Consider the following 22,917-nt stretch of genomic DNA (forward strand, 5'->3'; position numbering starts at 1 on the left):
ACAGAAAAACAGCCGGAGAAGCTTTGACTCATCTTGCTTATTATAGGCTCTTGCTGTCTGCCTGGTTTAGCCTGTACAGCCGTCTCTTAGTAACCCTGTGCAACACACACACACACACACACACACACACACACACACACACACACACACACACACACACACACACACACACACACAGAGAGAGAGAGAGAGAGAGCGCTGGGAAGGCGGAGCTTGGAGATCAGCTGTCAGAGGCTAGGCTCCGCCCCTCCCCACATTCCCCGGCGCACAGTAAGCGCAAAGACCAGAGCCCCATCCTCCCATTCATAAGCGAGGCTGAGCCAGCCTGCTTCTCAGCTGTTCTGGTGAGAGCAGACAGGAGGGATACTTTTCGGCTTCTGCGGACCAGGTAAGCTGCTGCCTCAAAGCTTAAGCACTTGGATGGTAGGCAGGTGGAGGAGGAAGCTTAAAGCGTTGCCTCTCCTAAAGGCGAGGGGAGAGGACAGAGAAACAAAGGCAAAGAGGGAGAAAGCAACTCGTCTCGCCAACTCTAGGCAGGATTCGGGGACAAGCGTTTGCAAGGTGCTTTTGGGGAACGCGGTCCGGCGTGGGGCCAGCCGGTGTTTGAGAAGTGATGCACTTAAGTTGGGAGTAAAACGCCGGCCACCCAGTGAGTCTGGGTGCTCCCGGTTCGGGGAGAGAATCGTGAAACAGGATCCGGGGGGGGGGGGAGAGAATGACTTGTGGATTTGGGGTATGATGAGCTGGGCTTCTCAGGTGCATGGGCGTTTATGCTACTCCAAGATCACACTTGTGGCTATTTTTCTCCCAAAGAACGTCTACATTGATGCTGAGCTAGGGGGTGAGGAGGGACACGCTGAACGTACTTTTCTGTTCATTTAAACTGCTGGATATTCCACCCACGGCAATCTGTTTCAAGAGCAGGCTATATAGAAAGCTGCTTTACACAGAGTCCGAGCACTGGTGCACCTAGCTCAGCATGCCTACACTGGCTGGCAGCAGCACACACCCCTCCCCAGGCAAGGGGTCTCTCCTAGCCCTACCTGAAGGTGCTGAGGATGGACAGATGCTCTGTCTCTGATACTCTGCCGCTTCCCTAGAGAAGGTGCCAACCCACCCCCCACCCCAGCCTATTCGCCAAGAGGTTTTTTCGAGCATATTTTGGTATGATGCCTCTAAGTCTCCTACCTGGTGTTACTGATATTGGAGAGTGTTGCGTTCCCTATTGGTATTGTGTAGTTGGGGGGGGGGGGAAGCAAGTGAAGAATTGCCCAGATATATAGTTTCATCCTCTCTGGTGGAAAAGAAAGAGAAATCTAAAACAACAACAAATTGCCCTGGTCTTTTTTTAAAAACAACAACAACACAGGACAGGCATCTTGGAGGCTTGCTTTCCCCCCCCCCCCTCTGCTCCTGCAAAAAATCCCTCCGACGTTTTTGCAGAGGGCAGCTGGTCAGAATGATCTGTTGTTAATTATTGATTTGAACATTTACAGATGGAACCGAGCCTTTTCATTATGTACGGGCTCATTCAGAACTTTCCAAAGGAGGGTTTTTGTTTTGTTTTCACCAAGCCACATTGTGCTGGCCGGCTTTTTAAATGTTGGGTAGAGATCCCATCACACACAAACGCGCCCCCCCCCCCAATTTTTAAATACACAATGTATTATTTCGATGAGAGAGCTGTTTTAAAACCAAAACAATGTGGTTCTCCTTCACAGCCACCCTCTGGAGGTGGAGATAAATATTCCCGTTTTACAGAAGGGGAAAGTGAGGCATAGAGCCACCCACTGAGGCTGGGGTCACATCCACTCTGTACATTTAAAGCACTTTATACCATTTTATCAGTCATGGCTCCCCCACAAAAAAATAATAATCCTGGGAAATAGTTTGTGATGGGTGCTGGGAACTGTAGTTCTGTGGGGGATAAACTACAGTCCCCAGGATTCTTTGGGGAGGGGAAGCAATGACTGTTAACATAAATGTGCTTTAATTGTATGGTTTGGGTGTGACCTACGTTTGAGGTGGGGTTTGAATTCCCATCTCTTGGATTCAAATCATAATGAACACAAAACACTCTATTGTATCATACAAGGAATGGGGAGCCTGTGGCCCTCCAGATTTTGCTGAACTCCCATCAGCCCCAGCCAACATGGAGGAATAGGGGGAGTTCTTGGCCGACGTACAACGTACAACCCAGGAGCTGTTGGCTTTTGATGCACTCCAGCCTCCAATTGTGTGTGTATATGGAGGTGGGAGGTGCAAATACTACACACCATAAATTTAAAGTATGTTGCTTCCCCCAAATAATCCTAGGAATTGTAGTTTACCCCCGCAGCACTACAAATCCCAGCGCCCTTAACAAACCACAGTTCCCAGGATTCTTTGGGGAGAGATGTGTGTTTTAAATGTACGGTGTGTATGCCGGTCAGAGGTTCAAACAGTGAAGAAGAGGAGAAGAGTTTGGATTTGATATCCTGCTTTATCACTTCCCGAAGGAGTCTCAAAGCGGCTAACATTCTCCTTTCCCTTCCTCCCCCACAAGAAAGACTCTGTGAGGTGGGTGGGGCTGAGAGACTTCAGAGAAGGTCACCCAGCAGCTGCATGTGGAGGAGTGGAGACACGAACCCGGTTCCCCAGATTACGAGTCTACCGCTCTTAACCACTACACCACACTGGCTCTCAGTGGGTCAGTATTGATGGCCTACACCTCCCACAATCCCTGACCACTGGCCATGCTGGCTGGGGTTGATGGGAGATGTAGTCCAATGACATGCAAAGGACCGCAGGTCTCCCCACCCCTGCTGTACCTGTTTAAGACCAGGCAACTCATCAGAGGTGCAGGGGAAATGTATTAACTTTGCACATAGGATTATAGAATTATAGAGTTGGAAGGGACACTGAGGATCATTCTAACCCAACCCGTTGCAATGCAGGAATATGCAGCTCTCCCCTGCGGGGATCGAACCTGCAACCTTGGCATTATCAGCACCACACTCTAACCCATGGGTAGGCAAACTAAGGCCTGGGGGCCAGATCCGGCCCAATCGCCTTCTAAATCTGGCCCGTGGACGGTCTGGGAATCAGCGTGTTTTTACATGAGTAGAATGTGTGCTTTTATTTAAAATGCAACTCTGGGCAAAAAAGCCCCAGCTGTTGTGTCTGGATTTTCACTTTTTGAAATATGGCAACCCTACTCCTAAGCATCTACTTGGGTGTGGAGGGTTTGGTCCCCCAACTCAGTGGATATCTTTGTTTTACACCCACAAGACCATGTTCCATGGTCAGAAGGGGGATGGGGGTCATTGCCTGGCAACTTCCAGGGGAATAAAACAGATAATGCATACAAAAAGAAAAGCAAACATTCACAGCAAAACTATATCAATTCAACACATGTAGCTTTTGATAATAAAAGAAAAATAACATACCAGGAGTGAATAAAATGGTTACCATTATAAAATTATAAACGCGGTATAAAAACACAACTCATGTTGTACACTGGGGGAAATAGGAAAGAAGAAAACATTCATGCCTGTTTATAGACGCCGCCAAATAAAATTGTATTTCAAAGGGATTTGCCACCCGTGTGACATATATTTAATAAATAACCCCCAAACATGTCACCCTTAGCCTCTTGAATATTGCATGTCAATTTCTCTAAGATAGCAATAAACATAACTTTTTTTTTAAAAAAAAAAAGCAGGTATCTAGGGTACAGCATGAAGTTCCTTTCCAGCCTTAAGCGATTCCTAATCAAGAGAGTTCCTAGCTGACCAGTGGCATACAAATGTTCAAAGTAAAACATATGCTTCTAGGAAACCATCACTATAGCTATCAAAAGTACCTTGAATAATTAAGGCTAAACTAGTGTTTTAAGCAGCTAGATCTCAGTATTTTAAAGACTGTGGTCCAGTGGTTTGGGGTTTTGTTTGTTTCTAAAAATACATTCACTTTTCTCATTTTGTGGGATCAACAGAGCAGCAGAAGCTCTTTTCATTTCCTTGTGGCAGATGCAAAGCTGATTTAGTGAAAACCTTCATTTTACCCTAGCTCTCATCGTATTTGATTCTCATTTTACCAGAGAGAGCTGTCGGTGAACTCTCAGCAACCACCCTTTTTAAACAAAAGGTTCTCGTTAGGCCCCTGGATCTGCAGTTTCCCAACCCCTGCTCTTAAGGAACCCTGCCTAAGCTTCCTAGGAACTTCAGCCTTCCCAAAACAAATTTGCAGTAGTTTAATGTATACCTCCCAAAGCGTGGCTCAGTAGCTTCTTGAATGCCTCCCACTAACTCCTAAGAGGCAGATAAAACAGGCCACAACCTGAAATGAGATACACCCAAGAAAGAGAACAAGTTCCAAGTCTCTGCATTCATAGAATGATAAAATTGTAGAGCTGGAAGGAATCCCTGAGGGTCATCTAGTCCACCCCCTGCAATGCAGGAATCTCAACACATGGTTTCCCATCCGATTTGAAACTTTACTGGACCCTGCTTAGCTTTGGAAATGTACTAGCAGTTTTATTGCTGAAGCAGCAGTCTTCACAAGCTTGCACCAGCACAAGCTCCCATGGAAGATGGTCTAGGCGAGGCATCCCCAAACTGCGGCCCTCCGGATGTTTTGGCCTACAACTCCCATGATCCTTAGCTAACAGGACCAGTGGCCGGGGAAGATGGGAATTGTAGTCCAAAACATCTGGAGAGCCGAAGTTTGGGGGTGCCTGGTCTAGGCCAACCTTTCCCTAACCTGGTGCCCTGATGGACTCCAGCTCCCATCAGCACCCCTGTCTAGCAAGGCCAGTGATGACTGAAGTTTTAGTCCAACAACACTGGGAAGGCTGTAGGCACCATGGTCCAGGATGATGCCAATCCGTATAACTAACCCAGTCCAGGATATACCATACATATCATACCGTATATACCAGGAGTGGGAAAGCTCTGGCCTCCAGGTATTGCTGAACCACAACTCCCATCACCCACCCACCCCAAAACAGCATGGCCACTGCCCAGGGATTATGGGTGTTGCAGTTCAGCAACATCTGGAGGGCTGCAGCTCCCCATCCCCCTTTAGATACCCTGATTATATAGCAAGTCAGAAACTCAGTCCAGGCCTTTACTTTAGATGGAGAAAGAAAGCTGGTTCTATTGCCTTGTCCCAGCCTTTATTAATAATCCCTACATCGACTGTAACTCCCATGAGTGGCATTTGGATATTGCTTTGGCATGTATTTCCAAGCCCCTTCATCTCAAGCCCTCTCTCCCTCTCTCATACACACACACACACACACACACACAGAGCAAATCTGTGCATACTCATGGTGTCTGGTTCTTATCACAACACCCAGGGCACCCAGGCACATAAACCGAGCCTAAAGCACACTCCATTAACACCTCCAAAAACAAGAGCAAGTCAAAGGCACTAAGTTTAAATTGCAAATAAATGGATAATCAGCCTTGTCCTGCCTAGCACTTGCTGAAGAAACATGCTACAAATCTGCAGCTCGCTCTACCTTGGGACCTGCATCATAAATAAAACCATCTTCATTTGCAGCAAGAGTTCCTTAAAAAATGGGTTGCCTGCAGACAAGCAATGATGGGTTTATTTAGAGGGTATGTAGGGGTGTATTTTTTTATTTTCCTTCTTTTTAAGGCGAGGAGCCTGTCACCCTCCAGATATTGCTAGACTACAATTCCCATCATCCATGGCCACTGGCCATGCAGGCGAATGCTGATGACAACTGGGAGTCCCAACAACTGTGGAGCCACAATCTTCCCATTCCTGCCCAAAAGGGAGAGACCACACAACCGGTCGCCCTCCAAATGTTACTGGACTCCAAATCCCATCAGCCCCAGCCAGCATGTCCACAACTCATGGATGATGGGAGTTATAGTACACCAACATCTGGAAAGCCACCGGTTCCTCACCTCTGCCAGCGCCCTAACAAAAAATTGTATATGCATACACAAAATTGGCCATATTCTTGGCAAAGTCTCCTAGGCAGCTCAGTTTACCCGCTCCCCTCAAATCCTTATCTTCTTTGCCTCAGCAGTCAAGGAGAAAGGAGGCTTAATGGCTTAAAATCATTTAGTACGTCTGGCCTTACTTAAGGAACTGCTTTATTTCCTCTTCAAGGCCAGCCTTTAAACTTTGGGGAATGTCTAAGGGAAATGGGAGGGGGGGGCGCTCCTCTAATATGTAATTAGAGAGATGTTCATGATTAATGAGTGTGTTTTGAAGAAGCTGAATTTCGCATTTGTGCTGGGGCTGGTAGTTTAAATGAGGAAACTGAGGGAGAAGTCGATCTCAAGCCCAACAGGAAGCTGAGCCCTTCTGACCTGGAGGCTTAACTCCAAGCTCAGAGACAGATGGATGATTAAGAAAATTCCTTCAGTAGCACCTTAAAGACCAACTAAGTTTATATTTTGGTATGAGCTTTCGTGTGCATGCACACTTCTTCAGATACAGAAGTGTGCATGCACACGAAAGCTCATACCAAAATATAAACTTAGTTGGTCTTCAAGGACAAAAGTGGTAAGGACCTAACAGAAGCAGAAGACATCAAGAAGAGGTGGCAAGAATACACAGAGGAATTATACCAGAAAGACATGGAGGTTTCGTACACCCCAGGTAGTGTGGTTGCTGACCTTGAGCCAGACATCTTGGAGAGTGAAGTCAAATGGGCCTTAGAAAGCACTGCTAATAACAAGGCCAGTGGAAGTGATGATATTCCAGCTGAACTATTTAAAATTTTAAAAGATGATGCTGTTAAGGTGCTACACCCAATATGCCAGCAAGTTTGGAAAACTCAGCAATGGCCAGAGGATTGGAGAAGATCAGTCTACATCCCAATTCCAAAGAAGGGCAGTGCCAAAGAATGCTCCAACTACCGCACAATTGCGCTCATTTCACATGCTAGCAAGGTTATGCTTAAAATTCTACAAGGCAGGCTTAGGCAGTATGTGGACCGAGAACTCCCAGAAGTGCAAGCTGGATTTCGAAAGGGCAGAGGAACCAGAGACCAAATAGCAAACATGCGCTGGATTATGGAGAAAGCTAGAGAGTTCCAGAAAAACGTCTACTTCTGCTTCATTGACTATGCAAAAGCCTTTGACTGTGTCGACCACAGCAAACTATGGCAAGTTCTTAAAGAAATGGGAGTGCCTGATCACCTCATCTGTCTCCTGAGAAATCTCTATGTGGGACAAGAAGCTACAGTTAGAACTGGATATGGAACAACTGAGTGGTTCAAAATTGGGAAAGGAGTACGACAAGGTTGTATATTGTCTCCCTGCTTATTTAACTTATATGCAGAATTCATCATGCGAAAGGCTGGACTAGATGAATCCCAAGCCGGAATTAAGATTGCCGGAAGAAATATCAACAACCTCAGATATGCAGATGACACAACCTTGATGGCAGAAAGCGAGGAGGAATTAAAGAACCTTTTAATGAGGGTGAAAGAGGAGAGCGCAAAATATGGTCTGAAGCTCAACATCAAAAAAACCAAGATCATGGCCACTGGTCCCATCACCTCCTGGCAAATAGAAGGGGAAGAAATGGAGGCAGTGAGAGATTTTACCTTCTTGGGCTCCTTGATCACTGCAGATGGTGACAGCAGTCACGAAATTAAAAGACGCCTGCTTCTTGGGAGAAAAGCAATGACAAACCTAGACAGCATCTTAAAAAGCAGAGACATCACCTTGCCGACAAAGGTCCGTATAGTTAAAGCTATGGTTTTTCCAGTAGTGATGTATGGAAGTGAGAGCTGGACCATAAAGAAGGCTGATCGCCGAAGAATTGATGCTTTTGAATTATGGTGCTGGAGGAGACTCTTGAGAGTCCCATGGACTGCAAGAAGATCAAACCTATCCATTCTTAAGGAAATCAGCCCTGAGTGCTCCCTGGAAGGACAGATCGTGAAGCTGAGGCTCCAATACTTTGGCCACCTCATGAGAAGAGAAGAATCCTTGGAAAAGACCCTGATGTTGGGAAAGATTGAGGGCACTAGGAGAAGGGGACGTCAGAGGACAAGATGGTTGGACAGTATTCTCGAAGCTACCAACATGAGTTTGACCAAACTGCGGGAGGCAGTGGAAGACAGGAGTGCCTGGCGTGCTATGGTCCATGGGGTCACGAAGAGTCGGACACGACTAAACGACTAAACAACAACAAGGTGCTACTGAAGGAATTTTCTTATTTTGCTTCGACTCAGACCAACACGGCTACCTACCTGTAACTAGAAGATGGATGATTGTTAGCAAAACATCCAGGAAGCAAGCCTTCGCAGTAGACAGGTCAAAGGCTCAGGCAGCCTACTTGGAACTAACTCTCTCATGTGAAACCTCTCCACTTGTGAAGATCTCATTGAGATGGCCACCAATTTAGATGGCTTCTAAAAAGATTGGACAGTTCCCTGGAAGATAAAAACATCAATGGCTATTAAAGGTAAAGGTAAAGGGACCACTGAGCATTAGGTCCAGTCGTGACTGACTCTGGGGTTGCGGCGCTCATCTCGCCTTATCGGCCGAGGGAGCTGGCGTACAGCTTCCAGGTCATGTGGCCAGCATGACAAAGCCGCTTCTGGCAAACCAGAGCAGCACACGGAAACACCATTTACCTTCCCGCTGGAGCGGTACCTATTTATCTACTTGCACTTTGACGTGCTTTCAAACTGCTAGGTTGGCAGGAGCTGGGACCGAGCAACGGGAGCTCACCCCATCGCAGCGACTCGAACCACCGACCTTCTGATCAGCAAGCCCTAGGCCAGGCATCCCCAAACTGCGGCCCTCCATATGTTTTGGCCTACAACTCCCATGATCCCTAGCTAACAGGACCAGTGGTCGGGGAACATGGGAATTGTAGTCCAAAACATCTGGAGGGCCGAAGTTTGGGGATGCCTGCCCTAGGCTCTGTGGTTTAACCCACAGTGCCAGCTGCGTCCATACATCCCACCTGGCTATTAGGGATGTACAAATGTGTTAATTTGGTTTCACTCACTTTTTCACTTTCTCCAGTCTTCAGTTCTCCATGTCTGCAAATCAGTTTGTAGGGAGGGGTTTAAGTCCTCATGAAAATGAATCAGCATTTCAGTGACTTTTTCTCCTAATATACACATTTTTGAAATTATAATGCATTTTTAAATGTTATTTTCACCAATCCTTGGGGGTTCCCAATCCGTGGTCCTTGACCGTCATTCAAGCGGTCCATGGCATATCCGCATTATGCATTTATATTGATTTTCAATTGTCTTCTTCGTGCTTCTTTTATTTTTTAGGTTATAATTTATTGTATTATGATTTGAGTTCCATGGAATGAGAAGTCTAAAAGAACAGAGTACAATAAAATATAAGCAATAAAAATACAATGGCAAATAATACAGCACCTAGCACCAGCAAATGGCAATTGCTACAACAGGTAGAAAAATAATTTAGTGGTCCATAAGACCATCTTGGCCTTTGACACCTGTAATTGGTTTTAAGTGTGGTGAATTCTAAAATGTGGTAACCCATCCTGGGACCTGCTGTTGAAGGGCAGGTAATAAATTTAATCCTCATCAACAACAACAATTTTCAAGTGGCCCAGGGGTGAAAAAGTTTGGGAACTGCCACAATAACAATGGCCATGTCTACGTACACTTCACTCCAGTATGTGCAATCCTGTACATGTTACTTGGTTGTTGAATGGCCCTGCAAAATTCAGAGAAGAGCAAATTTCAAAGGACAACTTGTGTTTCAATTCACATTTCTTCCAGAAAGTGTGGATTCGTTCAATTTGCTTTTAAATGCAAACTGAATCAGATTTGTCCCCCATCTCCAGCTGACAGGGAAGAACAATGAGGAAAGGATTGAGATTCCTGCATTGCAGGGGGCTGGACTAGATGACCCTCGGAGTCCCTTCCAACTCTACAATTCTGTTATTCCATGATTCTATGACTATTGTACTCGGGTAATGCTGGTGGGCTTTCCAGAAGTTGCATCTGGTTGTCTGCTGCGAGAACAGGAAGCTGGACTAGGTGGGCCTTATATAATAACAGGCGGGCCTTATATAATAACAGGCAACAGCCCTTATAATAGAATGACAGCCACTTGCCATTATTATTTTTCAATGCAAAAAAAATTAAAGGGACCAGAAGCTTCAGAAATCCTCCAAGTCCACATGTGGTGGAAACATTGGACCCCCCCCCCCAAAAAAATCCCAGTCCCCTTACTCTCTTATCATTAGAGGGCTTGAGCTTTGTTGGTAAATATGGTTCCTTTAAAAAAAAAAAGCAATCATTTTTTTTAAGGCTGAGAGCTTCTATTCAGTGGGGAAATTGGAACTCATTTGCTGTTAGTTCTGCTGAGTGACTGTCCAGATGAGTTTATGAAACCTGCAGAGAATTATCTACAGAGCAGCCAAAGTGCACTGGCCAACCACGAGAGGAGGGGGGAGAACTTTGGCTGCATTTCCCCGCACCCCCCATGCCGCCGCCACTGTACTGTGATTTGCAGCCATGTATAAAACAGTCTATAAAAATAATTGGCTGGTGACGGCCTTCCTCCTCTGGCCTTGCGAACAGAAAGGGCATCATTTATTTTGACACTGGCTGGCCCAGCGTACCAGGGTTCAAAACACTAAACTGGGTCCAAACTCGTGGACTGGGAAATGAGCTGAGTCCATTAATTTCAGTGGATCTGCCCTGAGTCTAAATTTAGTTGGAAACTGCCCATAATCTTTGATTAAAATGGCATTTAAAAATAAACAAACAGACAGCATATATAAGCACATCCCCCCTCCAGCCCAAGAATATTGGGAATTGTAGTTTGGTAAGGGTGCTAGGACTTGTAGATCTATGAGGAGTGAGCTACAGGTTCAAGGATTTGGGGCAGTGAACTATAAATGCATGTTTTCTGAGCATTTCTATCGTTTTTTGTTAACCCAACCGGGGTTTAAATGCTGAGAACTTAGGCACAGGTAAAAAGGTGAAATACCGAGACACCAAGATAATAACTGAGCCGTTTTCTGCCCCCACTCCCATCTTTTCTCCTCCCCGAGCTGGACAAGGCTCCCTCAACTCAATGAAGTAGCCGGCCACATAATCCATTTTGATATAGTGATTGTTGCAAGGGCTCGTTTAATGAGTACTGCTGCTTTGAGGTTTAATCTCCGAAGAAATTAAAACGAGTGACGTTCACAGGGATTTAAAAACAACAACAAAACCCCAAAAGAGAGTGGTGCCCTGTCAGGCAGCAGGTGAAGTCCTGGCATATCTTTTTGGAGACACCATGGCAATCAAAGACACAGCTGCCCTCGTTCCAGCTGGGCCTCTGAGTTCAAGAGCAGGCTTCAGTATCGCTTGCCCCGGGCTCCTGCACCAGATCTTTGTCCCTGCCTGGGTTCCCATAGGATACTGAAAACACCTGATCTTAGAAAATATGGGCATTTGCTCCTGTCTTTGCAGAGACAAAGCAAGGCAGATAAGGCAAGTCCTGCTTCTCCCTTAGCTCTGGAAAAAAGAGCAGAGGATCCCAATCAATCGTCTGAGCAGAATAAAAGGGCTGACCAGCCGAGTGGGGAGTAGGGCTGGGCAACATATCATCCAAAACAGGTTTGAAGTCCATATGGTGCAGGGTATGAATAATATGGGCAGGGTATAAATAATGAAATTATTATTTATGGTGGTGGTATAGGTTTCATAATTTTTGACCTGGCAGTGTATTGCGAATCATGATGTGTGTGCTACGCAAAAATCACAATGTGGGGGAAACCATGAAGCCAGCCAATGCCTCTACGTAGCTCTCTCCTTATTTCAGACATGTATCGGTGTATCGCAATGTTTAGCTGGTGATGCATCGCAATGTTGAAAACCAGATATCGCCCAGCCCTTGTGGGGAATGGAGCGTCATGGAAGATGAGCCCATATGAAGTGGCTACCAACATTGATGGCTATGTTCTCCTTCCACTGCAGTATGCTGGGAATCGCAAGTGGGGAAAGAGGGCCGTTGCACTTTGATCCTCTTTGCAGGCTTCCCATAGGGGCATCTTGCTTGCCCTCTGTGAGAACAGGATGCTGGACTAGATGGGCCATGGGCCTGAACTAGTACGGCTCCTCTTATGCTCCTATCAACCTGGGCCTCTAGCCCAGTGCTCTAACCACAATGCCACACTGGCTGGAACCATCCCAGCTTGCAATGTGCAACCGTAGAGGATCACATGCTAGAGTGATCCTCTCAGTTCATGCAGGGCTGCATCAATAGGAGTATAGCATCTAGATCGAGGGAAGTAATAGTACCACTGTATTCTGCTCTGGTCAGACCTCACCTGGAGTACTGTGTCCAGTTCTGGGCACCACAGTTCAAGAAGGATACTGACAAGCTGGAACGTGTCCAGGGGAGGGCAACCAAAATGGTCAAAGGCCTGGAAACGATGCCTTATGAGGAACGGCTTAGGGAGCTGAGCATGTTTAGCCTGGAGAAGAGAAGGTTAAGGGGTGATACGATAGCCATGTTCAAATATATAAAAGGATGTCATATAGAGGAGGGAGAAAGGTTGTTTTCTGCTGCTCCAGAGAAGCGGACACGGAGCGATGGATTCAAACTACAAGAGAGAAGCTTCCACCTAAACATTAGGAAGAACTTCCTGACAGTAAGAGCTGTTCGGCAGTGGAATTTGCTACCAAGGAGTGTGGTGGAGTCTCCTTCTTTGGAGGTCTTTAAGCAGAGGCTTGACAGGCATATGTCAAGAATGCTTTGATGGTGTTTCCTGCTCGGCAGGGGGTTGGACTGGATGGCCCTTGTGGTCTCTTCCAACTCTATGATTCTAGGGAGGCATGCAATGTACACCCTGGAAACGCTCCCCCCTCCCCCCAACCCTCAGCTTAGTGCTTAGGTTCCTCTTTGCCAGGCAGGCTGTCGTAAAAAAATAAAAATTAAGGGGTAATAGGGAGATGCCTTGTACAGTCATTAGGCAGGACAAAAAGAGATGGAATGAAACAAGTAGTATCAGATCTTGTCACTTAAATTGGTATTTAGCAGCAGGAGGGTAATGATGTCAGAGGGAGGTTTGCTTTCTGTTTCTAACAGTTTTTACTCCAGGGGCTTATTACTACAGTCTTTGAATGTATCAGCCTGCCTTATGCAGAATTGGACCCATCAATCCAGACTGGCCCAGTACACAGAATACTGTCCCTGCAAGAGATCTCAAAGGCTTCCAGACAGATGCTGAGCCCTGGGCCTCAGTTCATATCTATCGATTCTCACCCGCCATGCCTTGGGGATGAACTAGAGCAGGCATCCCCAAACTGCGGCCCTCCAGATGTTTTGGCCTACAACTCCCATGATCCCTAGCTAACAGGACCAGTTGTTGGGGAAGATGGGAATTGTAGTCCAAAACATCTGGAGGGCCGAGGTTTGGGGATGCCTGAACTAGAGCCACCCATTCAGGTTACTGGTGGTCAGATGGGGAACCTCTGGCCAAACCACATCCATCTGTCCCACATCTGATGCCATATATATGATGTCAACACAACTGGTTGGTGCTTACAGAAACCCTGATTGGCTGGCGTGGTTATATCAAGTGATTGACAGATGGGCAGCCCAGCCCACTTGTCAAAATGGCCCACAGGCGGTGGGAGAAATTGCTCAGGATCCAGTTTAGAATCCGTTTTGGATTCTGGTTTACTGAGCAGAGATACAACTTGGTCTGGTCCTTAGAGAACATCCAGGGAGGTGGCAACTTTGTCTGTCACACCACTTCAGACCTAATTGTGGAGGTCCATGTAACTGAATATTCCACCAAGCAAAATCAAGATTCTCTGCCTATGGAAAACTAGCATGTCAGGGTGAAGGGCTTCCCCTTGGCAAGCTAGTTGTCTATGTGCAGGGAGATTACACACACACACACACACACAAAAATCCCAGGGAGCATTCTGTCATGAAATACTGCCCCCTGTCTACAGCCTGATGCATCACAGGCTGCCTACCTCATTGGAAAGCTTGTAAGAACAAGACCTAATTTTTAATTTTTTTTAAAAAAACCTACGACTCTAGCTACAAACATCCAACATGCAATGCAAGGTTTGTCCAACCTAGTGTCAAGAAAAGCCTCAACAGCTAAATAGGGTGTTTGTGTTTTTTTAAATTGAAGTATCTGTATATTCTTCAAAGAAAAAGTGGTTTACACATGATAAATTTAGGCCTACCATACACAACTTTTAAAAAGTGATGAGTCAAAGGGAAAAATGGACAGCCCAATTAAAAGGAAGCTCATCTTTACCCATCATCCTCTCTCTTAATCTAAGTAATCAGGAGCGGACTTTGGGACAATTTTTCTTATTTTCAGAATCATTCCTTTTGGTACAGTTGCTTTTTATGGATCTTCTCAGTAGGTACCCATATAAAAATAAGTTTTATTACTATTTTGTGCTCCCTTGACTCACGGCCCCGTATGGGAGAACCGCCTGCTGTGCCCTAAATCGAGCACTGAATTAATCCCACCCAACAGCCTTTCACGTTTAGGGTGATTGGCTGAGTTAAATGCTGATGTCACAAAGGCAGCTTTTCCAATGCTTGAAGCAATTTGAAGTTATGTTCAGGACAGTAAGCAGTGACTGAATAGACTAGCAGCCGTTCAATGGGGCAAGACTTCATGGTGGAACCTGGCTTCCATGAAAGGTAGTGACGTCATCATATTTTGCGTTTTTGATGAAACACACAAATGGAACATTGGGAAATCCAGTCAACCATAGATTTCCCTTTTATGTGGGGCCTTGCAAAGACAATTATACATTGAGCTGCTAGGAAAGGGGAACCAGAAAATGTAACAACAGGGAGGAAAGAAAAGTCTAGAAGTGAAATGTTCTGGAGAGAAAGTTTTTTTAATATTCCTGAGGACTAGAAACATGTTTTTTTTAAAAAAACAAAACTATAATGCAGAGCTGATATGCTTCCCACTATTTTAGAGATGGCAAAACCAGGGGTCCTCCAGATGTTGATAGACTATCCCTAAACCCAGTTTGCCCCAGATCTGCATAACATATGGTCAGGGATGATAGGAGCTGTACCCTAAGAACTTCTGAAGGGCTGCAGCTTCCCCATCCATCTACCACTCCGAGCTTGCATAGCACTGAACCAACTGAAGCTGTTTTTCAGAAACACCACCCAATTCCTTACTCTCTCTCTTCCCCCCTTCCTTCCTTTGAAAACTGTCCAACACAGTCTCTCATTATTAGGATTTGAAAACATGCTATTGCTTTTAAACTTTGAGCTTAGTAGAGTTAATGAGATGTTGCATTTTCCATGGGCTTTAGATAATTTTAGAATTTTGTGTAGTTGGGCTTTTACAGTTGGGTTCTATTTTCAAAGACATCACAGGCCGCTTGAAGCGGTTATTTGCCTCAAGCGGCATATTTAACTGCTACGGTAAGCAGATAAGCCCACTCACTCTCAAATTAGGATTTTTGCACTGCAGTTAAATGTAAGAGTATAAGACGACCCTGCTGGATCAGGCCAATAGCCCACCTAGTCTGTTCTCATAATGGCCTCTCAGATTATTCAAGAATTTAACTAAGCCATGATTGTTACCTTCAGTCCTCCTTCTGGTTGACCTTTGTTGTAAGAATTGTTCCTATTTTTTTGTATATTACAATTGCCCTCCAAGGAACTCAAGGTGGCTTACATCGTGCTACCCTCACAACAACCCTGTGAGGTAGATCAGGCTTGAGAGGTGGTCCCTGACACAAGGTCACCCGATAAGCTTCTTGACAGAGAGGGGATTTTGACCTGCATATCCCTGACCCTACTCTGACACTCTCAACCACAATTCCAGGGGTGGGGAGTCTGTGGTCCTCCAGATGCTGTTGGACTCCAACTCCCATCAGCCTTAGTCAGCATGGCCAGTGGTCAGGGATGATGGGAGTTGTAGTCAAAAAACAACCACCTGGAGGGTCGCTGGTCCCTTGCAGTCTTGCACTACAACACACCAAGCTCCTATGACTGAGATCATGAACTTGAGGTGCTTGGAACACTGAAAACAGAATTGTAAGTATGCTTTAGACCCAGCACCCCCAAACTTTGGCCCTCCAGATGTTTTGGACTACAATTCCCATCTTCCCCGACCACTGGTCCTGTTAGCTAGGGATCATGGGAGGCCAAAACATCTGGAGGGCCGCAGTTTGGGGATGCCTGCTTTAGACTTAGAACATAGGAGCACAGGAAACTGCCTTCTACAGAGTCATACCACTGGTCCATCTCGCTCAGTATTGTCTACACCAGTGATGGCCAAACTTGGCCCTCCAGCTGTTTTGGGACAACAACTCCCATCATCCCTAGCTAACAGGACCAGTGGTCAGGGATGATGGGAGTTGTAGTCCCAAAACAGCTGGAGGGCTATGTTTGGCCATAACTGGTCTACACTGACTGGCAGCAGCTTTCTAGGGTTCCAGGCATGTTGTGGATTTAAACTCAAACCTTTAGCATGCGAGACAGATGTTCTACTACTGAGTTACACACCCCTCACCCCCACTCCAAATCTCCAAGTGTGTTTCCTTATGTAGCCAGGTTAGCACCATTCAGGCCTACCAGAGAAACTCCAAGGTTTGCAGAAGTGTGAAAATATTTAGGGTAAAATAAACCCAAGGGAGAGAAAACGCAAAAACAACTCAGTGCGAGAACTGAGCATGTTCCTTGGGCACAGAATGAACCGGCTGACTGTTTTGCAGGGGAGGAAATTGGATGTGGGAGGGAAGAGAGAAGAAATGGAGTAGCTCAGGAAAGGGCACAATTGGCTGGCTGGCATCCTGAACAGCAGCACTCCGCACTGCAACGTTTGGTTGCAGATCCCACTGGTCACGAGTCATTGCCAATATTTGCCATTAACTTGGGCGTGAGTCAGGTTCTTAAGTCTTTGGAGCCAGCGCATATTTATTAATGACAATTTTTTGGCTTGGCTCTAAGCACCGGGGAAAAGCCACTGAAAAAAGGAAGAAAAAAACAAACTTTGAAGGGGTAGGGAAATATCAAGGAAGCTCTTAACAAAGCTGACGCCCGGCTGGAAAAGCTGAGCTGTGAATAAACGCACACAAGCCTCAAATCTGACTTTAAAAATAAAGCGCTTAGCACGGTGCTCTGGCTTTGCCTCCTCTCACCTTGGCGGTAAGTGTGTCACTCAGGCCAACTTGATCTGACACCAAAGCAACCTGACCTGCTTAGCCAGGGCTTGAAACAATGCAAGGGGGTTCATGACCAAGACAATTCAGTTTGCCACCCCTTTTGGTTCAGATCCTGTGCTCAGAAATCACAACTCTGCAGCAACCTTGGATCATCCACTACGTATAATGATCAGGCTGTTCCTCAATGTTTTTACTCTGCTCTTTCAGCAAAGAAGGTGCTAGACTTTTAAAATAGGCAGTGAGTAAATGCAGTATAATGCAGAACAATAGGATGACCAGCACAAACATTGGCCTGAAATAGCCAGGCGCTTCTTATGTTTTTAAGACAAAGAAAACGATCGAGGTACACATGCATGGAAGGGTTTTCTCTCTCACACAAAAGTTGGCTCAGATGAACATAGCTCTCCCCACTGTCCTTCGCAGCAGTCTTACCCTGCCAGACTTAGAGAGAGCTGTTTCTTTCCACCCTCCTGCGTTTTTGGAAGCAAGCAAACCTTGGGGGGAAAATGCTTGGATGGTGCAAAGCTGTGGTGTGAATTAATTAGCCAAGTATTTCCAGTTTGGTTTTACTCCTTTTTTTCAGCAAACGCCAACCATTTCCACCCGACTCCCTGATCCTCACCTGCCATTCACACCCAATACAGGGGGGGGGGGGAAGAGAACAAATATAATAAACGATTCCAAAGAACTATCAATGTGAGGAAAAATAATGTTTCAAGGTGCCCTGTTGGCATTATAAATTACATTTTATCCTGCCCTTCCTATACAGAGCTCAGGATTACGTACATAGTTCTCCCCTCTTTCTTTCTTCACAACAACCTGACAAGGTAGAGTAAGGCCAAGAGAGGCAGCACAGCTTTATGGCTCTGTGGGGATTTGAACCCATCACTAATAACGGCACCTTCCGAGTTTTTTCAGCAGCCACAGTGGTATCTGCAAAAGCATGACGGGACTGTTTTGCGAGAGTCGCTGCTTGACAGTGCTCACAAACCTCGAGCTGCATCATTACACCTGGCGTAGGGCAGGTAAACATAGCAGGACCGAAACAGCTTCTTCGGAAGCCTAATTTGGTCCGCAGGCCAGAGGTTTCACACTGTGGTTTGATATCTTGGAGGACGGCTGCCAAAACGAGGGCCCAGTGAGATCCATTTTGGAGCCGGCACCCTGTTTGAGCAGTTTCAGCATCAGGGCAGCCAAAGATGCGCATGTTGCACTAACGAAGCCGGCTCGTTAAGGGAGGCGGTGAAGAATGGGGTCTTGCCCCTGAATGAGTCTATTGAAAGGCCTCTGGAGCTGGAGAAACCTCCCTTTAAACGCTCCCCTGCCAACTCTTTTGTTGCGTTCGAATTAAAATTCCACACCGTCAGGCAAACACAACCACACACCATAGTGGATTTATCAGTGTTTGCTGCGATGGGGGTGGGTGTTTTTTTGTTGTTTATTTTTGGCCTAGCGAGGCGCTTTGTGCCTGAGGTGATTATTAAACCAAGCATGTTAAAATGACAACCTCAGAGGAACACAATGCCTTGCTGCTCTTATTTATTTGGCAGCTTTTACACACACAATTAATTTAACCTTGCAAATAGCCTTCTCCCTTTTGTCAGCCTCTGGGATGCTGCTGAGGGTCCAAGCAGTGCACCCGACAGTTTGGACATCTGCTGTGGGACCCCCCGCCCCAAAAAATGACCTGCTGGGTCTAGCAGCTGCCATTTGTAAAATTTCCCACAATGCCTTGGAGTGCGGCCACAGGCAAGGGCATTGTGGGAAATGAAAAGGGCTGCTCCTGGAGCCCCGTTGGCTACAGCTGCCAAGTTAAATGGAGGCCGGGGTAGGGGGGGGGTTGACTAAAGCTCCCACCCCAATCACATCTTGATCTGCTCCCCACAAAATGGTACATGAGGGGTACCTTAGAGTTACCCCACCCCCCAAAGTAAATGCTTCTTACCTCATAATTAAAGTCCAGGCAGAAGAGGCAAAAGACACTTGGTGTTATTTTCAGTACAGCAACCAAACTGAGGGTGCCTGTACAACATTAAAATTAGTCTTTGGGGCCAGAGGTTGTAGCTTTTTCCACCCCCAAGCAAGGAACTATGGGAGTTGTAGTCCAGTGAACAACAGGCAGGCTGATAAAACTACACTTCCCAAGGGTCTTTGCAAGCAGGCTTGTCTGTTAACCCTTATCTATGGGGGCCTTTTTGTTTTGTTTTTTGCATACAGTGGTACCTCAGGGTGCAAACGCTTCAGGTTACAAACTCCACTAACCCAGAAATAGTACCTCAGGTTAAGAACTTTGCTTCAGGATGAGAACAGAAATAGTGCTCCAGCGGCAGCAGGAGGCCCCATTAGCTGAAGTGGTGCTTCAGGTTAAGAACGGACCTCCGGAACGAATTAAGTTCTTAACCAGAGATACCACTGTACAGTACATTATAGGGTTGGCATATTTCAGAAAGTAAAAACCAGGACACCCCAAAATTGAGCCAAAAAACCCGTGATGTTTCAATTGACTTGCCTAAGATCCAGGACAAAGCGTCACCTTTCAGAAATTCCCCCTGGACGTATGGCAGCACTAACAAGCAACCCTGCGGTTTCTTGAAACAAAAAACACCTCTGCCCATGTTTTATCTATTGTCCTCAGCCCAGAACCATTCACACATTTTCCAACAGATGGCAATTTTTCATTTAAGACGTACTACTTGGTTGGGGGGGCGGGCAAAAGGTTATAGAGTGGCTCTCAACAGGATGTAGCACTAAACTGTGGGTCACCAACACAGTGCCCGCGAGCACATTTGTGCCCACAGAGGCCTCCCCCAGCCACTCACCCCACTGCAATCAGGCCTGAGAACAAGGCTTCTGTTGCAGCCAATGGTTTATTTCCTAAGCCCCATTGCAATGGGGAGAAGGGTGACGGCTGACTCACTGTGACCCACCTGCTGAAAATGACTCCTGGCTATAATAGATGGCGTCTAAGCCTAATTACAACAGGGGAGGGGTAATTTTATTGAGAAAAGGATTACCTCACTCCCTAGCTGTGACCCTGACCCATCAGCTATGGCCCTCGCCCTGGCAGCACAGATAAGGGTTGGGTGAAAATGCTTTCTGCTAAAGGAGGGAGGAGGCATATTGTAGCACTTCTGATAAAAATTAGAAGTCAGGAGTTTTATCCAACTCAGTGTTGACTCACTTATATCTATCAGGTTCAATGGGTCTGGTCTGAGGAGCCTTGGCTAAAACACCAGGCGTTGGGTTTTTTTGGGAGAAGGAAGCATTAAGCCAGGCATCCCCAAACTGTGGCCCTCCAGATGTTTTGGCCTACAACTCCCATGATCCCTAGCTAACAAGACCAGTGGTCGGGGAAGATGGGAATTGTAGTCCAAAACATCTGGAGGGCCGAAGTTTGGGGATGCCTGCATTAAGTGAAAATGCTTTTCTCAAACCTAATTGCTTGTGGGGTTCAGTATGTTGTGTAAGTTTGCGTTTGCGGTCCATGTTTCTCTGCAAGCAGTTTCTCTGGCTTGCAAATGTAGCCATGGGTCTGAAATGGTTGGCAACCTCTACCCCAAATCAGCATTATTTTATTTAACTGTTTATTCCGCTGTTCTTCCAAGGTACTCCGAGGCAGCACACGTGGTTCCCCACACACACACACGCACTTAACTGGGCTCCTTTGGGTAGGAACCGCTGGGCAGAAACCAAAGAAATAAAACAATAAAACTTGTATTGGCAGCTGTGCCACGTTTAACCTTTCGGAGCTCCTAGCTTTCCGGCATGTACGGACATGTTTTGTAAAGCTGTTGTTCCTTGGCGTTTTTGCAGGTGAAGTAACAACACAAGCAGAGCTCCGCCACCTTACCGAGACAGGAATTTTAATCTGGGTTTTGCGCACCTGGAATGGAAGCCTGAGGACCTCCCAGGACCCCCGCTCATGACCTCCCGAAGGCACTACACTTTGCCACGAACTCTAATGACTCCTCGCCTGTATTCCGAAGGGGCACTGGGCGGCATTGCCCAACTCACCCCCTTCCTGTACATTAGTAAGGGAAGCGTCGCCTCCAACAGGCAGCTCCTCCTGGCCCGCGGGATCACATGCATTGTCAACGCCACCATCGAGCTCCCCAATTTCAACTTCCCCGAGTTCGAGTACGTCAAAGTGCCTGTAGCTGACATGCCGACCGCCCCCATCTCCTTGTACTTTGACAGCGTGGCCGACAAGATCCAGAGCGTGGCACGGAAGCACGGGGTGACCCTGGTCCACTGCGCGGCTGGCGTGAGCCGCTCGGCCACCCTCTGCATCGCCTACCTTATGAAATACCAGAATGTCACCTTGTTGGAGGCTTACAACTGGGTGAAGTCCAGGCGTCCGGTCATCCACCCCAACGTGGGCTTCTGGAGGCAGCTCATAGACTATGAGCGAGAGCTGTACGGGAGGAACACCGTTAAAATGGTACAGACTCCGTATGGCATTATGCCAGATGTTTACATGAGGGAGAGAAGAACCTTTGTGCCTTACTGGGGGATCTGAAGGGAGTCGGCAAGGAGCAGAAAGAACGAGGTCTTTCAAACCAGTCACAAAGGAGAGAGTTAACAGTCTCTCCTTGAGGTCCACTTCTTCGGTTCCTTTGTTAGACAGCATTTTTATTTTCAGAGCACTAAACCAGCAACCCCCATAATCTTGGGGGGCCTTAATCCTAACGTCCCGTGGAGTGAATGTTGCAGCTACTTTGGTGAAGATGTACACAGCATCCACAAAACGAAACCGCAAGCCCAGTTCGACAATATACATAAATGAAGCCAAGCACACAAAAAACGGCGGAAGACGTGACCCAAATATTGTCTGGCAATGCAGTAGCTTTTTCTTTTTCTTCTCCTGTATCTCTTCCTTGTTACACCAGCTTGTTGGCCAAAAACAAAACAAAAACCTCATCAGGAAAAGAGTGGACCTTTCCTTTTTCCAGAGGAAAGATTATAATGTTGGGTTAAAATAAAATTACATGGTCAACATTCGAATCCAGAGAAATACTATGCCCTTGGAATTTTATTCTATAAGTTTTTGAAAGATTTATCCAGAAAGATTTTCCATCCCTTTTGGGGGAACTTACAACTAATGTTTGATTTTTTTTGGGGGGGGGGAGAGAATATTAACCAGACAATCTGCCACAAATAAAATAATTTGGACAACTAAGGTGTCCTGTTCTTTTTCTCCCTTACCTGCTCAACATCAGGGTTTTTTGGTCTTGATCCTTACAATTAATCTGGAACATCCATAAGCTTGCCTGAAGCCCGATCCTCCTTGGCACAGTATTTAAAAAGAATTAAGCAATACAATAAAATGCCCCAGCAATATATAAGGGTGACTCTGAGCATCCTTTTTATCGTGCATTCATGATTATTTGTGATCATGACGGTATCATTGCAGTTACACACGATCACCCTTTCATTCCTGTTCGTCAGATATACAACCTTTGTTTCAAATTGGTGCACGCCCCCATTGCTTCTTGCTGAAATCCTGCAACTTTCTAAACCACAAGTATCCCATGAGATGGGGGTGTTTCCACTTTCATTGTGGCCTTGTGCTGGTCCCGTGGGTAATCCGAGAGGCGAGGTCCAGGTCCGGTCCGTGGTCCAAAGAGTCAACGTAGAGTCAGTCCGATGTAGCGGAAGCAGGGTGCAGGGCAGGTAACCAGGCAAGGTCAGGAACAGGAACACAGGCAGGATCTGGCAAACAGCAATGTTGCTCCCGCAACCTGGGGTGGGGTCTGACCGCCTTTTGTCTCTGA

At 46.4% G+C, this 22,917-nt stretch overlaps 1 protein-coding gene across 2 annotated transcripts; it reads left to right on the forward strand.

The window, feature by feature from the left end:
* The first annotated feature begins 257 nt into the window (after positions 1–257).
* On the forward strand, positions 258–22,074 carry DUSP14 (dual specificity phosphatase 14). Of its 2 annotated transcripts, none has more exons than XM_035140244.1 (2): positions 258–388; positions 20,957–22,074. In XM_035140244.1, the coding sequence occupies exon 2, from the start codon at positions 21,066–21,068 to the stop codon at positions 21,660–21,662; it is 597 nt and encodes a 198-aa protein (XP_034996135.1). In that variant the 5' UTR covers positions 258–388; positions 20,957–21,065; the 3' UTR covers positions 21,663–22,074. The 2 variants fall into 2 exon arrangements, with proteins under 2 accessions (XP_034996135.1, XP_034996136.1); XM_035140245.2 differs by lacking the exon at positions 258–388 and adding an exon at positions 7,946–11,584.
* Positions 22,075–22,917: the final 843 nt, after the last annotated feature.

The sequence above is a fragment of the Zootoca vivipara genome, chromosome 15 (assembly GCF_963506605.1).
Source record: "Zootoca vivipara chromosome 15, rZooViv1.1, whole genome shotgun sequence".
NCBI classification, from domain to species: Eukaryota; Metazoa; Chordata; class Lepidosauria; order Squamata; family Lacertidae; genus Zootoca; species Zootoca vivipara.